The sequence below is a fragment of the Castanea sativa genome, chromosome 2 (assembly GCF_040712315.1).
Source record: "Castanea sativa cultivar Marrone di Chiusa Pesio chromosome 2, ASM4071231v1".
NCBI lineage: Eukaryota > Viridiplantae > Streptophyta > Magnoliopsida > Fagales > Fagaceae > Castanea > Castanea sativa.
In genome coordinates, this window is record NC_134014.1 from 10,173,399 (window position 1) to 10,187,301 (window position 13,903).

The window sequence follows — 13,903 nt, forward strand, 5'->3', positions numbered from 1 at the left end:
CATAACACCACAGCTCCATCGATCTCGCCACCCATCGATCTCCGCCTCGCCACCCACCGATCTCCACCACGCCGATCTTTACTGTTGTCAACACTCACGCCGATCTCCTCAAAACCCACACCGATCTCCACCGTTGTCAAAATCCACGACCCACCGTCGTCAAAACCCATGCCAACCCACGCCCACGTCAATCACAATCCCACCACCACTAGAGAGAGAGATAGAGAAACCCACAACCACCAGATGAGAGAGAGAGAGAGAGAGGGTCATTGAAGAGAGCACGGTGTATTGGGTTTGAAGAGAGCAAAGAGCAGATGAGAAAGAAAGAAGGAAGAGAGAGAAAAGAAGAGAAATAATGAGAGAGGAGAGAGAAATTTCGGAGTTAACAAAAGGAGGAGAGAGAGTATTAAATATTATTATTTAAGTTTAGAATTGTGCTACAGTACAATTCTAAAGGTAGAATTGTACTGTAGCATGATTCCAAAAATTAGGGATGGCAATTTAGATCCGATTCGTGGATATCCGGCTTGGCCCAACCCTAATGGGCCGGATTTTACCCAGCCCGATAAAAAATAGAGTCGGGTATAGGTTTTAAAAAAAAATCCGAAGCGGGTCTAGGTCGGGTCTGGGTTTTATCAAAAAAATCCGGACCCGGCTTGGATAAATACCCAGATAAATACCCGGTTGTGTTAAATTACTAAAACCCCCTTTTATATATATATATATATATATCATTTGTAACCCTACCTAAGTCACTACCTAGCCCCAGCCGCCCCTCTCATTCCTATTTCCCATCAGTCCTCAGCAGCCCTCACGCCCCTCATGCCTCAGCAGCCCCTCACGCCTCAGTTCTTGCACGTCATGATTTTTAATTTTTTTTTTTTAATCTGATTCCTTTGATAATAAAGTTTGCATCTTTGGCACTAAAAGACTAAATCTGCTTTCGGGTTTTCATTTTTTTTTTTTTTTTGGGGTTTTGATTATAGTTTGTGTTTTAAATTTTGGGGCTGTTTAATAAAGAGATTGTAACGTGGGTTTGTTAGATTGCTTTGTGTATTAAAGTTTAGTTATGTTATGTGGGCACATAATAATACCGATGGTTTGATTGTCTGACATGCTGACTAGAATGAAAGGCTTTAACTTTGTGTTATGTTTTGGTGTAATTAGAATTTATATGGATTTCAATGATTTTAGATGTTGCACTCTCAAAATGGGTTGTCTACATATTGAAATATATACACCAGTATATAGGCATTCTTTTATTTGATCTTTTTTTTTTTTTTTTGGTTAACTATTTTGATTTTGAAATTTATTTGTAAAATAAAGAAGGGAAAATTCATACGCTAAGTTGTGTGAGCAAAATTCTACTAAGTTGCAAATTCATACTTCATATACTTTCTAAATATAGTTGTGTGAGTAAATATTGTTGTTGAACAGCCACTGATTAGTAGTCTAGTAGTCTATTAATTTGTTGTTGAATAGCCACTAATCAAATTTGATAATTTTTCTATTATTAGTAAATGCATGATGAACAATTTTTCTATTATTGCTACATTGATTTATCGAGGATATTTAGATTTTTTGTTAAATTGAAAAACTAAAATTCCAACCATTTTGTGCTAATGGAAGAAATTGTTTTCTGTTTTTTGTGTTTGTTGGGAATGCAGAGCCTAAAACGGAGACGGAAGACACAAACAAATATGGTTCTTCCTCGCCAAGCGGCTCTCCCTCGAGAAACAAATCTAGTTCGTCCTCGCCAAGCAACTCTCCCTTGCCAGCTATACGGTCTCCTTCGCCTTTTTCATGATCACCCTCGCCATTGTCGCCTGGCAGCTCACCCTCAGGATCACCATCACATTTATGCCCATTAAACAAGGAGTAAGTGTTTGGAATTTATAGTTAATCATGTTTAATTATGTTTGGGTTGATAGAATTTGTGAATCTATGTAATTATGAATTGGTGCCTATTAATCAATGAGTATGTGTAATAATAAATTTGTGAATATTTGTTGTGATTCTAACTCCCAAACTTTTGAATCAATTAGGAGTCCAAAATCTCCGACGGTGGACTTAGCAGAAGAAGACTTAGAGGTAAAGGAACAAGAAGGGGAAAAGGAAGAGCAAGAGCCTACAAACGAGGACTCGGAGTAAGATACAAGTAGAAAAAGAAAGACCACCTCAGATGTTTGGGATCATTTTACAAGGAAGAAAGTTGATGGAAAATTTAAAGCCCAATGTCATCATTGTAGCAAACTTTACTTGGGTGATTCTAGTCAAGGTACAACTCATTTGCGTAATCATTTAGCAAGATGTCCACGGTTGAAGTTTAAAGATATAAGGGATATGCGACAACAAGTCTTGATTAAACAACAAAATAAGGTGGACGGAACTATGAGTTTAAATGCCTACCAATTTGATCAAGGCAAAGTGAGGAATAATCTTGCTCGTATGGTCATCCTACATGAATACCCCCTTTCAATAGTTGATCATATTGGGTTTAGAGAATTTGTGGTTTCTCTTCAACCTTTGTTTAAACTTGTCACAAGAAATACTTTGAAGAGTGACATACTTAAAATCTATGATAATGAGAGGGAGAAAGCTTTGAAGATGACGGACAAGAATGGAAGTTGGATGACAATTACAACTGATATGTGGACTTCATGTAACAAAAAGAGAGGGTTTATGGTCATTACCACTCACTTTATTGATCATACTTGGACGTTGCAAAACCGGGTTTTAAGGTAATTTTTTTTATCTATAAATTGAATGTTAAAGACTTTGTCCTTAGAATGTTAAAGACTTTACATTTAGTAATAATTTGAATGTTAAAGAGTTATGTTATAATTATTCCTATTATTTTTCTAGGTTTGTTTATGTTCCTTCTCCACAAACGAAAGATGTCCTTGCTGAAGTCCTTGTTGATTGTTTTTTAGAGTGGAACATTGATAGGAAGTTGTCTACAATAACCGTTGATAATTGTAGTGCTAATGATGCTATGATAAGACTTCTCTTGAATAAGCTTGATACTAGTTCTCTTATGTTGGGTTGGTCTATGTTGCATATGAGAGGTGCTGCACATATTTTGAATTTGATTGTTCAAGATGGGTTGTCTCTTATTGGTGATGGTATTGAAATGATTCGTGATAGTGTGATTTATTGGACTGGATCACCAAAAAAGAGGCAAAAATTTGAAGAAAATGCACGTCAATTGCGTGTTCAATGCACCAAAGAGTTAGTCTTAAATTGTAAAACTCGTTGGAATTCAACTTACTTAATACTTTCTACTGCATTGATTTATAAAGATGTTTTCACGCACTTGGCTAAACGTGAAACATCTTATACTTCTTTGCCACATGATTATGATTGGGAGTTAGCCAAAGATATTTGTGGGAGGTTGGAGTTGTTTCATAGTGTGACTGAGTTTTTCTCTGGTCGTAAGTACCCTACAACTAATATGTATTTTACTTTGGTGTGTGAGTTGAAAATTGCATTGAATGAATGGAGTTTGTCTTCAAATGAGATGATAAGTACAATGGCAGAAAGCATGCTTACTAAATTTAATTCTTATTGGGCTAATGTTAGTGTTGTTATGGCTGTTGCTGCTATCTTAGATCCAAGATATAAGATGAAGTTATTGGAGTTTTATTATCCTAACATTTATGGTGATAATTCTGATTTGGAGATTGAAAAAATTAAGAATATTTGTTATGATTTGCTTGATGAGTATAGAGATCTAGATGAGTCCCCTGTACATAATGAAGGAAGTTCTCATATTCCTGCAAGTACTTCAAGCCCTGCGGCACAAATGAAGTTTAGGTTGAGTGGGTCAATGTCAAGTTATGATTTGTTTGTGAACAATAGTTCAAAGAAACAGGGGAGTGCTAGAATGGAATTTGATCATTTCATTGATAAGGGAGTGTTGAAGAGAAGTGAAGATTTTGATATTTTGGGATGGTGGAAAAGTAATGGTCTCAAGCATCCTACTTTACAAAGGATTGCAAAAGATATTTTAGTCATTCCTGTCACAACTGTTGCTTCAGAATCTGCCTTTAGCACTAGTGGGAGACTTTTAAGTCCACACCGTAGTAGGCTACATCCCAAGACTATAGAGGCAATGATGTGTGCTCAGAATTGGTTATGGAGTGAAATCAACGGTTAGCAATTGTCTAATTTTTATTTATAAAATCAAAATTGTGTTTTTATATTTGCTAGTTACAATTTGATGAAGTTTATTCCTTTTTTAATTCATTGTTGTAGGTTCTTCAACTATGTCTGGAGATTGTGATCTTCAAACAATTCTTGATGATGGGGAGCCTAATGAAGATGATGGGAGTTGTGTCACAATTGTGGAGGATTAGAAATTTTGTAATAATTTAGTGGCCTTTTAATTTCTTAAACTTGTTGGATTAATTTGTTGGATTAATTTGTTGGTTTGTAATTATTCTAAGCCTTTTGTAATTTCTTAGCTTTTTTAATTTCTTAGATTAGTGGGATTTATTTTGTAACTTTTTAATTTCTTGAACTTAATATTTATTTCTTGGACTTGAGATATTTTGTAGCTTTTTATATTTTATTTTGTAGCTATGATTTTGTTGATTAATGATTATCTTAGTTTAGTGATTTATTGATTTAAAATCTTAGTTATGATTTATTGATGTATATATGTATAATTAACAGGTGATTTACGATTAACCTATAATTTGGATGGATTTGGCTGCCATATAACGTGGCCTAAATGCTAAATTTTGGCATTTGGGCCATGTTATATCAAAATTTGGATGAATGGGCTTGAATTTAGGCAAAAAATTTTAATGGGCTTGAAATTTTTTTTTGGTTGGCCCAAATTTGGGCCCAAGAAGATAAACGGGGCTCGGCAAGGCGGGTTTGGGCCCCGGGAAAAAAACCCGATTAATAATCGGGCCAGGTTTGGGTTTCGGGTCTTGGCCCGCAGGTCGGGGCAGGGTATGCAAAAACCCGGCTCGAACCCGACCTGTTGCCATTCCTACAAAAAAATTTTACAATCACCGTTGCTGAGGTCTTTTGGGCTTAAAATGCCAAACCCACCTTAAATTTGGCATTTGCAATGACCAGTGCAGATGCTCTAAGTTATTAATTATAGAGCAAATTACAACTTATCTCACTTGTAGTTTAGCCGAAATTTAAGTTGTTTATATGTCGTTTGAAATTTGACACTTTACCTACTTGATATTAGCTTAGTTAGAGTTCTTCTATGAAAAACAAGGCTTAATATGTAATTTTGCATCACTTTTATGTCTCTTTTCTCAAAAAACACAAAAAATATATAAATATACATGATCAAATAAGATAAAAAAGAATCCAACAGAATACTTACATCATGGGATTTCAAACCACATGTAGACAACTTAAATTTCAATCAAGCCTCAGGTGAGTAAAGTGTCAAATTTCAAACCACAATAATTAACTTAAATCTCAGTCAATCTACATGTGAGTAAGTTGTAATTTGCCCTTAATTATAAGTGATGGTGAGCTGAAACTTGAACTCCAATCTGTCCATGAGAGTCGTCCGTGTCAGGAAGATGAGCATGGCCGTGACTATCAAGACGACCGTCCACGTGCCTATCAGGACGTTCGTCTATGGACGTTTGGGTTGTCCATGAGGAAAACCCCAAGACGACCCTCGACCCTTGGAGAAATTTCACAGAGTAATCTACCACGTGTTATTACTCCAAGGCCTGAGTTAAGTCCTGGTTCATCGCTAAAACTTCCTCCTAAGTGCAAAACTCCCAACATTAGTTATGGAAGATAATGATAACGTATTCTAACTCCTACGGCGGTTGTGAGAGTTAGCCTTGAACCCTCTAACGTCCTCAAATATAGGGGAAGTTATGAGACAAGTAACTGCTTGAAGAGCACACTATAAAAACACCCATTAACATCGAATGAAGGTAAGTTTTTAATAACTCCTGAGGAGTTGGAACTCTAAAATGTGAGAAAGAAACTAACTTTGGCATCAGAGAGTTCTTGGCCGGTTCACCCCGGTCACCTTGATCGTGTGTTCTTTTTTCAGGCCTTTTAATCAATCGCTATCCCGTTGAAGCCTGAAGCATCCAACCTACTAATTTTCCTTGCATCATCAATTAGTATTCACTCAATCTCACTAAATATATATATATATATATTAGTACATGATAAAAAATAAAAGTAGTGTCTGTCAATGATATATTCATGTGAAACTTATGCTGTTCTAATTATATTTTAACACCTTATTACATGTTATGAAATTGAGTATGTTGGTTATTGATACTAAAAACACAATTTTTCGCAAGTGGGGAGGGATAGCAACAAATTATAATTATTACAACATTTTTTATATATATATTTTTTTACACAAGTTGTCACCTTAATTATTAGTATAGTGCCCTTAACATCTTAGACTTACTGTTTTCCACAATGTCCATTACATTAACAAGTCAATATTGATTATTTTTGAAAAGTAACAACATTGCTTTCACATTATTTTCTTGTTAGTGTGTTTTTTTTTTTTTTTTCATATTCCAATCACTACAATTTTTTTTTTTTTTGATAGGCCAATCACTACAAATTATAGTAACAGTTTTGAAAATTTATTAGTTTAATATACTTAGTTTTATTGTTATTGTTATTGTTTATAGTAAAACCTTCTTCAATCAAGTTAAAACAGAACGCAGGAAGGAAAAGAAAAGAAAAAAAGTAAAATTTGTTTAGGATCGTTTTGAGCGGTAATATAAATTTTAGGACAAAGAAGTTTGTATACATTTTTTTATAAATTGTATTAACTTTAAATATAAAACAAAAATAATTAATAAATTTATTTACATTCTCATTAACGCAACACTAATCACATTTATTATCAAATTTTAATATTACATTAAAAAAAAATGATGTCTTCACTTCACAGTCTGCACTGTAGTACGGTGACATTATTTCTGGCTTTGAATGGCCACTATTTCTCACTGTCCTCACCCATTATTGTACTAGCTACTACAACTATTTAATTATTTATTTTTAAAAAAAGTAAATGATTTTTTTTTATAAATATTTCTATATTTAGAGTAGTTTTGTTTTGGTGGACTGATTACATATTTAATTATTATTTACATCAAAATTCAGCAAAATAAGGTGGGGCCACGTGCAAGCGTGAGCAAAACACCAACAAAAGCGGTAAAAGGAGCGTCAATAAACGACAAAAAGCAATGAGAAACAGAGAGAGAGAGAGTCACAGCCACCACTGCGCCATCAGAACCGACAGTGGCTCCGCTGACCACCACATGTCATTTCACACTCAGCCACGTACATAACTTTATGTACAAATTCAAATTAACAAGACAGTAATGCCCTTCACTCATAATAAATAACATAACAGATTCATCAAGGGTAATTTTGTAACTCCACATAAATTTCTCAATGATCAGAATAATACATGATAAATCTACCGAAAATTACAAACCACCCCATATCCATATTCATACATAAAATTAAAAAAAAAAAACAAAAAGTAAAAATATCTACGTACCAATTATACCGTATAAAACAAAAATAAATAAAAAGTACAGCCTCAAAAATTAAACCCAGATCCATACACCATGTCTAATCACCGGAATCATCACCACCACCAAAGATTGAGAAGCGATTGTACAAGAGAAACAAAATGAGGACCAAAACTAGTGCAACCCCAAAGGGTGACCCACTGACCCTATGGATTGTGTCAGGCTCACCAGTTGAGAAGATGCTAGAGATGAAGGAGCCACGATCTGAGGAGAGGAACTGGATTGTGAGGAGGAGGATTATTGGGAGGAGAAGAAGCCCAACTGGGCTCAAGAGCTCAGAAATGGCTTCAGTGATGGCCTCACCTTGGTCACCAACGAGGAGTGGCACAGCTACTATCATGGCCACAACTATAGCTAGTAGGACACCATGGGGTGCACCAGCTTGTCTTTCTTCTATCATTTTGGTTGTTGTTGTGGGGTTTGGTCTTGAGGGTTTGTGAGTTTTGGTTTATTGGGTGTGTTTATTTTCTTTCTATGTGGCTTTTGTTTTGGTTTTCAAGAAGAGTGAGTGGGAAAGGTGCATCGTGGTCTTAAAATAGGGGCTTGAGACGCGGATGCCTTCAGAAATTAAGAGCATTTCCATTGGCAATTCCAAAAGGGCAAAAGGGAAATGTACGAGAAAAGCACAAAAAAGTGTTGGTTAACGGCATTTGTAGAAGAGAGGTGGTACGTCCACAATATTTTTACAATATTTTTACAACAAATCATAGGTGGTTAGTTGTTATTGGTTCAAATTTGAACCTAACACTAAGATTACTTTTTTGCCCCAATAATAACAACCAGTAACATCCTGCCACTTAGGATTTGTTGTAAAAATGTTGTGGACATATCATTTCTCTTTGTAAAATGTTAAAATTGCAAAAAAAATTTAGTTGTACTGTAGTACCGTCTTAAATGTAGAATGACAGTACGATGGTAAATGCTATAATATATTTTAATTGATAAAATGGGTCAGAATAGGAATTGGGGAGAAGACAGAGGGGAGCTGTATTAAAATATATTATATTATTTTAATGGATAATATATGTTATTTTAATAAGTAGAAAAAAAAAATAAAAATTGAGATATTAAATGTATGGTAGAATAATACGATATAATTGTAATATATTATATTATTTTAATGAATAATATATATTATTTTAATAAGTAAAATAAGAAAATAAAAATAAAAATATTAAATATTTTATAAAATGATGCGGTATAATTAATAAAATAAATTTTTAATATAATAAAATTGGATGATATATAATTTTCTACTGCAAACCCTCTAAGAATGGGTTTAGCCTTTTTAATCTCATCAAAAGAATACAGAAGGGCATGTTTCATGTATTTATATATTATAGTTTACTTGGGTTTTGCTTTCCATTGTTCGGAACTTCGGATCTAGATTGTATTTAGTACTGTGGACTTTACAGCGTCCTCGCTTTGTCCTTGGACAATACACTGAGACAGAGTAAATATGACAATACTTTTGTCCATGGTAAAAATATTTAGTATTTTAAATATTAAAAAATATATTGGAAAAAGTTAACAAATGTTTTAAAAAATTAATTATTTTTTAAAATTTTGTACAAAAAAAGAAAAAAAATACTAATATTTTAACAATTTTTCATAAAAATGATATAAAAAATTTTCTTAAATAGTTTATTAATCATTGCGCTACCGTTAACATGACCCAAACATATTTCAATTTTTAAAGTGGCTTTGATTCATGGGCTTGACTAAAATTTATAATTTGATCAATATTTTAGATCAATCAATGTACAAATACATGTGAATATATAAAAAAATAAGTTAGTTAAAAAATTGAAAAATTATTCTTTTGTTTTCCTTAAAAAAATACTCCTTGCTGTTAAAGACCAAATTATGAGATGTTTACTTAACATGTTATATTATTTGTTGGCATATTTATTCTATCTGTATATTAGAAAAGTTAAGTAGCCTTTACTTTTTCATATATATGAGTTCACAAAAATTCTAGTACCACAAACTAAGCTATAATTTTTGTCACAATCACTCGTGTGTCTAATCTAAGAGTCAATTACGGTCTTTTTTGTATAATAGTTATGACAAAAGTTAGGACTTTGTTCATAGTAATAGAATTACTCATGGATTAATTAATGTCCACCGAATGGAGAGGTAGACTTATAGGCTATGGATAATTACATTCAAGGGCAGCGTGAGATGCATGTTTGAGTTAAGTCTCGAGGTTGGTTTCCTTGTGCTTGCGAGGGTCGAGAATATTACGGCACAATGGAAAACAGAAAAACATGGAAAATGGGAACACCCGTGAGAAGGAAGGCACTTCCTATGCTTTAGGGGTCTTTTAATGTATACTATACGCGTTAATGATGGAAGTTAGTAGGAAGGTGTTATGGGCAGTCAAGTTTGAACTCAGGCTCAATGGCATCATCGTTGTCAGGCTCAATGGCATTAGTCTTTTTCATTTGGAAAAACTATGGTTTGAATCCAAAAAACAAGTTTAGAAAAAGTTCCTTTTGACCTTGGTGAGTTCTCAATGGTGTCCATCTCTCAATATATACTATATAGGGCAGTGATCAGTAACATTTTTGTAAAAATATAAAATTGACCAGTAACATGTTTTTTTATATAGAAAAATGTTATATTTACAATATTTTCACAACAAATTTTAAGTAATAAATTATAATTAGTTGTTATGAGTGAAGAAAAAGTAATTTAGTTGTAAATTTAAATTAAAACCAAAACAACTTGACATCTATAATTTATTGTGAAAATCTTGTAGACGTAACACTTTTTTTATAAAAATAAAATAAATAAAATTAGTCAATAACATGTTTTTTCAGTATCTGCCATTTTTGCAAACCAAAATTGGTACTGCTAGTGGTAGTTAATAGTTACTACTTAGTAATTACTAGTTTTTTTTTTTTTTTTTTTTTTAGAATAGTGCTTACCAGTTGGTGGACATAATCTTGAAAATATATGCCTATAAGACCATTTACTACAATTCTTGTTAAGAACTGAAATTGCATACACTCAACTTAAAACAAAATAGAGTAATTTGGGATCTAGATTATTATGTAAATTGGGTAAAAGAAAATCCAATATTTTTTGAGTCTATTTTAGCTTATAATGTATTAAATTTATCTTCATTATAAGAAAATTACTCGATTTTTTCATTAAAAAAAAAAACTAAAAACTAAAATTGTGGCCCTAAAATAAGCTCCACCTTTATATAGGTTATAACATGACCCAAACGAAGCATTGGACGGGTCCAAATAGCTGTTACGAAAAAGTTGCAGCGTGTTATACTAAATAAGATGGCATTTTTAGATTTTAGACTGTAGTCAACAAAGCAAATAAAGAGTATTTTTGACTTTCAGGTCTAAAAGCATGTGAGGGAGTCGGCAAAGCAGGGATGAGACTTGAGAGAATCTTCATTTTTTTTTTTTTTTTGAGAATCTTCATTTCAGTGCAAAAATCAAGATCCTTTATTTAACTATAAGCTTTCCGTTAATGTGGATGAAATTTAAGAGGGGGTTTGGATCACATCCACTTTGAATGTTTGGGGTTTCAGTCGTTGTTGAACAGTATTTTTGGTGTAAACAGTCATTTAAAATTTTTTTTTAATTGTTTTCGGTTTTCAGCAAAATAAAAAATATATAAATTTATTTTTTTCTTAATTACCAAATAACATTTGCTTAGCAACATTTTTATTTTATAATATTTGCTTAGTATTTTTTTTTTTTTTTTTGTAGAATTTGCTTAGCAACTTATGTACTTATTTATTCCTGTTTATGATTTCTTTTTTCTTTTTTCTTGGAAGCTAATGAGTAGCAATTGGACCAATAAATTGCTTTTTCTTTTCTTTTTTCTTTTTAAATAATTATCATTAATTTTTGCTTAGCCATATTTTTTTAATATTTTCTTTTCAACTTATGTACATTCATGTTTATGATTTTTTTCCCCTTTTTCTTGGAAGCTAATGAGTAGAAATTGGACCAATGAATTGCTTTTTCTTTGAGTTTTTTTATAATTATTATTCATTTTTGTTGAGCAACATTGTTTTGATAATATTTGCTGAGCAACTGACTTTTTTTTTTTTTTTTTTTTTAAATTTCCCTTTTTTCTTGGAAGCTAATGAGTAGCAATTGAACCAATGAAATTTTTTATTTATAATAATTATCATTCAAATTCCAACATTTACTAAAAGATGAAAACATAACATAAAAAAAATTACAAACGATGAAACTTTTGTACATATGGTGTACCTACCACCTACCTTGGTTGCTGCCTAATTGGTTGGTAGGATTTTCAGGCTTTCTTGCTTTGGAGAGGGTTGTAAAAGATGCAAAGGCAGTTGGGTAAGGACTCTTTGTTAGGTAAAAATTAAAATTATCAGAGAAAGAAATGCAATCTTCTAGTGAATTTATGAGTTATGGCCTCTTGAATGGCAAATGGGGCACTACACTTAAGAGAAATTGAGACCCCAGTGCTTAGGTTCAGACAAAATTATTGATCGGATCCCATTTTCATGTGTTCAAGACGTATATTAACCTTTTTAAAAGATAATGACATTTTTTATTTTTCGTAGAAAACAGTCAAGTGGGATAATGGCCACTTACTTATAAACTAGGGACACTATGGTTTAGGTTCAGACAGAATTATTAAATGTCACTTGTCAGGCGATGGGATCTCAACATCAAGCGTGAGACCTTGAACAGGTTTATTATTACTACTATTTTATAATATTATACCAATAAGTGTGTTTTAGGACAAATTAAATTTTAGATTTCTTGATTCTCAAAAAAAAAAAAAAAAAAATTTCAATTTTCAATAATCCAGAGTCATATAATTTAATTAGCATCTTAAGATTGTTACAAATAAGTGTATATGGTTCAAATGAATCAGATCCTTTCTCCAATTATCAAATTTTTAAGTCAAACTCTAAAACTTAAGGTTGTTACTTGTTATAAATTAAATCATACATTTCTATTTAATTTTAAGTTGAACTCTGAATTTTTAAAGTCGTATCAATGTAAACCATCTATCAAATCTGAAAATCATAACCCCAAATCAAACTCTAAAAAGTTAAATGATTTTAAAATTTTAATACTAAATTAGAAACTGGTTAAATTATAAAGTCTACTTTATATCAATTTTAACATTATAATTACCTTTTGAAACTTTTTTTTTTTTGAGGGGAACCTTTTGAAACTATAAGGTGTAATTTGAAACCAACTCTAAAATATAAGGTTTAAAATGCGTATGCCCAATAGTTGAATATGTGTTCTTAAGACACCCATTAATGGAGAAACAAATTTAACAATAATAACATGTATTAATGTTGGGGGATTTTTTTTTTTTTTTTAGAAGAGATGTTGGGGAACTTAGTGGTGTCATTATATTACATCAAATATTAAATGGAAACCCTACGCAAAACTGACCTCAAGATAAGGGGACAGCATTACCTAAGAAAAAGGGGGGCTTGAGTCTTAAGTTTAACCATGGCCAGTATTAATTAAATATTTATAAGTCAAGCTTCTTCTAGCAGGCCACCTACAACTTATAATGCTTTTTTTTTTTTTGGCTAAAATTATAAAATAATGTGCTAATAATATAAAAAGACAAAGTTATACATCAGAAAGTATTTATATAAGACTGGCTCATCTTATCTTTTAATTAAACATGTTGTAGGCATTCTTGATTTTTTTTGCTTGAGTCGAAGAGAATTCTTATTTCTTAGAACAAACTCTTTAGTTTGATATGATTTCATCTTTTATTTAATGAAATTTATAGTCTTTAAAAAAAAAAAAGTATTTATAAGAAATTTAGCCTAATAATATTCTAGTCTTAGTAAGACTAGGTAATTTATCCTAGCCTTACAACACCTATGGACTCCAAGGGTTCTAATATATATCTCAAAGTATACAGATTAGGTCCAATGCTTTCAGTGCACTGGATTCGGTCGGATAGTGACATGTGTCCAAAAATAGATACGTGTCACAATCCCAACGAATCCAGTACCACTGGACACTAGACTCAAACCTCCCCCTATTCCAAATTTCCTCAAACATAAGGTGGGCAAATGGTATAAATGAGTTTTCCAATGCCAATGCCCTAGCACTGAAACTCTAGAAGGAACATTATCTTTAAACTTTATGATAGGAGTAGTTTTTAGTAGCATCATATGGTTCTTAACTTTTGAGGATGCAAAAATCAATTGCAAGTCACTGCCCGAGCTAGGTTCTAAAGGACAATCTTAAACAATCATAAATTATTTTCGCAATCATATTTTTAAAAGAATACAAGAAAATGTCGGCAGGGGTTGTTATTTTGGGGAAAATTCCTTTTGA

At 32.3% G+C, this 13,903-nt stretch overlaps 1 protein-coding gene and 1 pseudogene across 1 annotated transcript; one reads left to right on the top strand and one right to left on the bottom strand.

Moving 5' to 3' along the window:
- The first annotated feature begins 1,210 nt into the window (after window positions 1-1,210).
- Window positions 1,211-4,358, top strand: LOC142624866 (zinc finger BED domain-containing protein RICESLEEPER 2-like; annotated as a pseudogene).
- Window positions 4,359-7,385: 3,027 nt separating this feature from the next.
- On the bottom strand, window positions 7,386-8,129 carry LOC142623383 (uncharacterized). The gene has a single exon (XM_075796787.1). It carries the CDS (start codon window positions 7,966-7,968, stop codon window positions 7,609-7,611), a length of 360 nt encoding a protein of 119 aa, XP_075652902.1. The 5' UTR covers window positions 7,969-8,129; the 3' UTR covers window positions 7,386-7,608.
- Between the last annotated feature and the right edge of the window lie 5,774 nt (window positions 8,130-13,903).

Excerpts from the sequence above, each read along its gene's own strand:
- LOC142623383 (XM_075796787.1), bottom strand. The coding sequence starts at position 7,968 with ATGATAGAAGAAAGACAAGCTGGTGCACCCCATGGTGTCCTACTAGCT.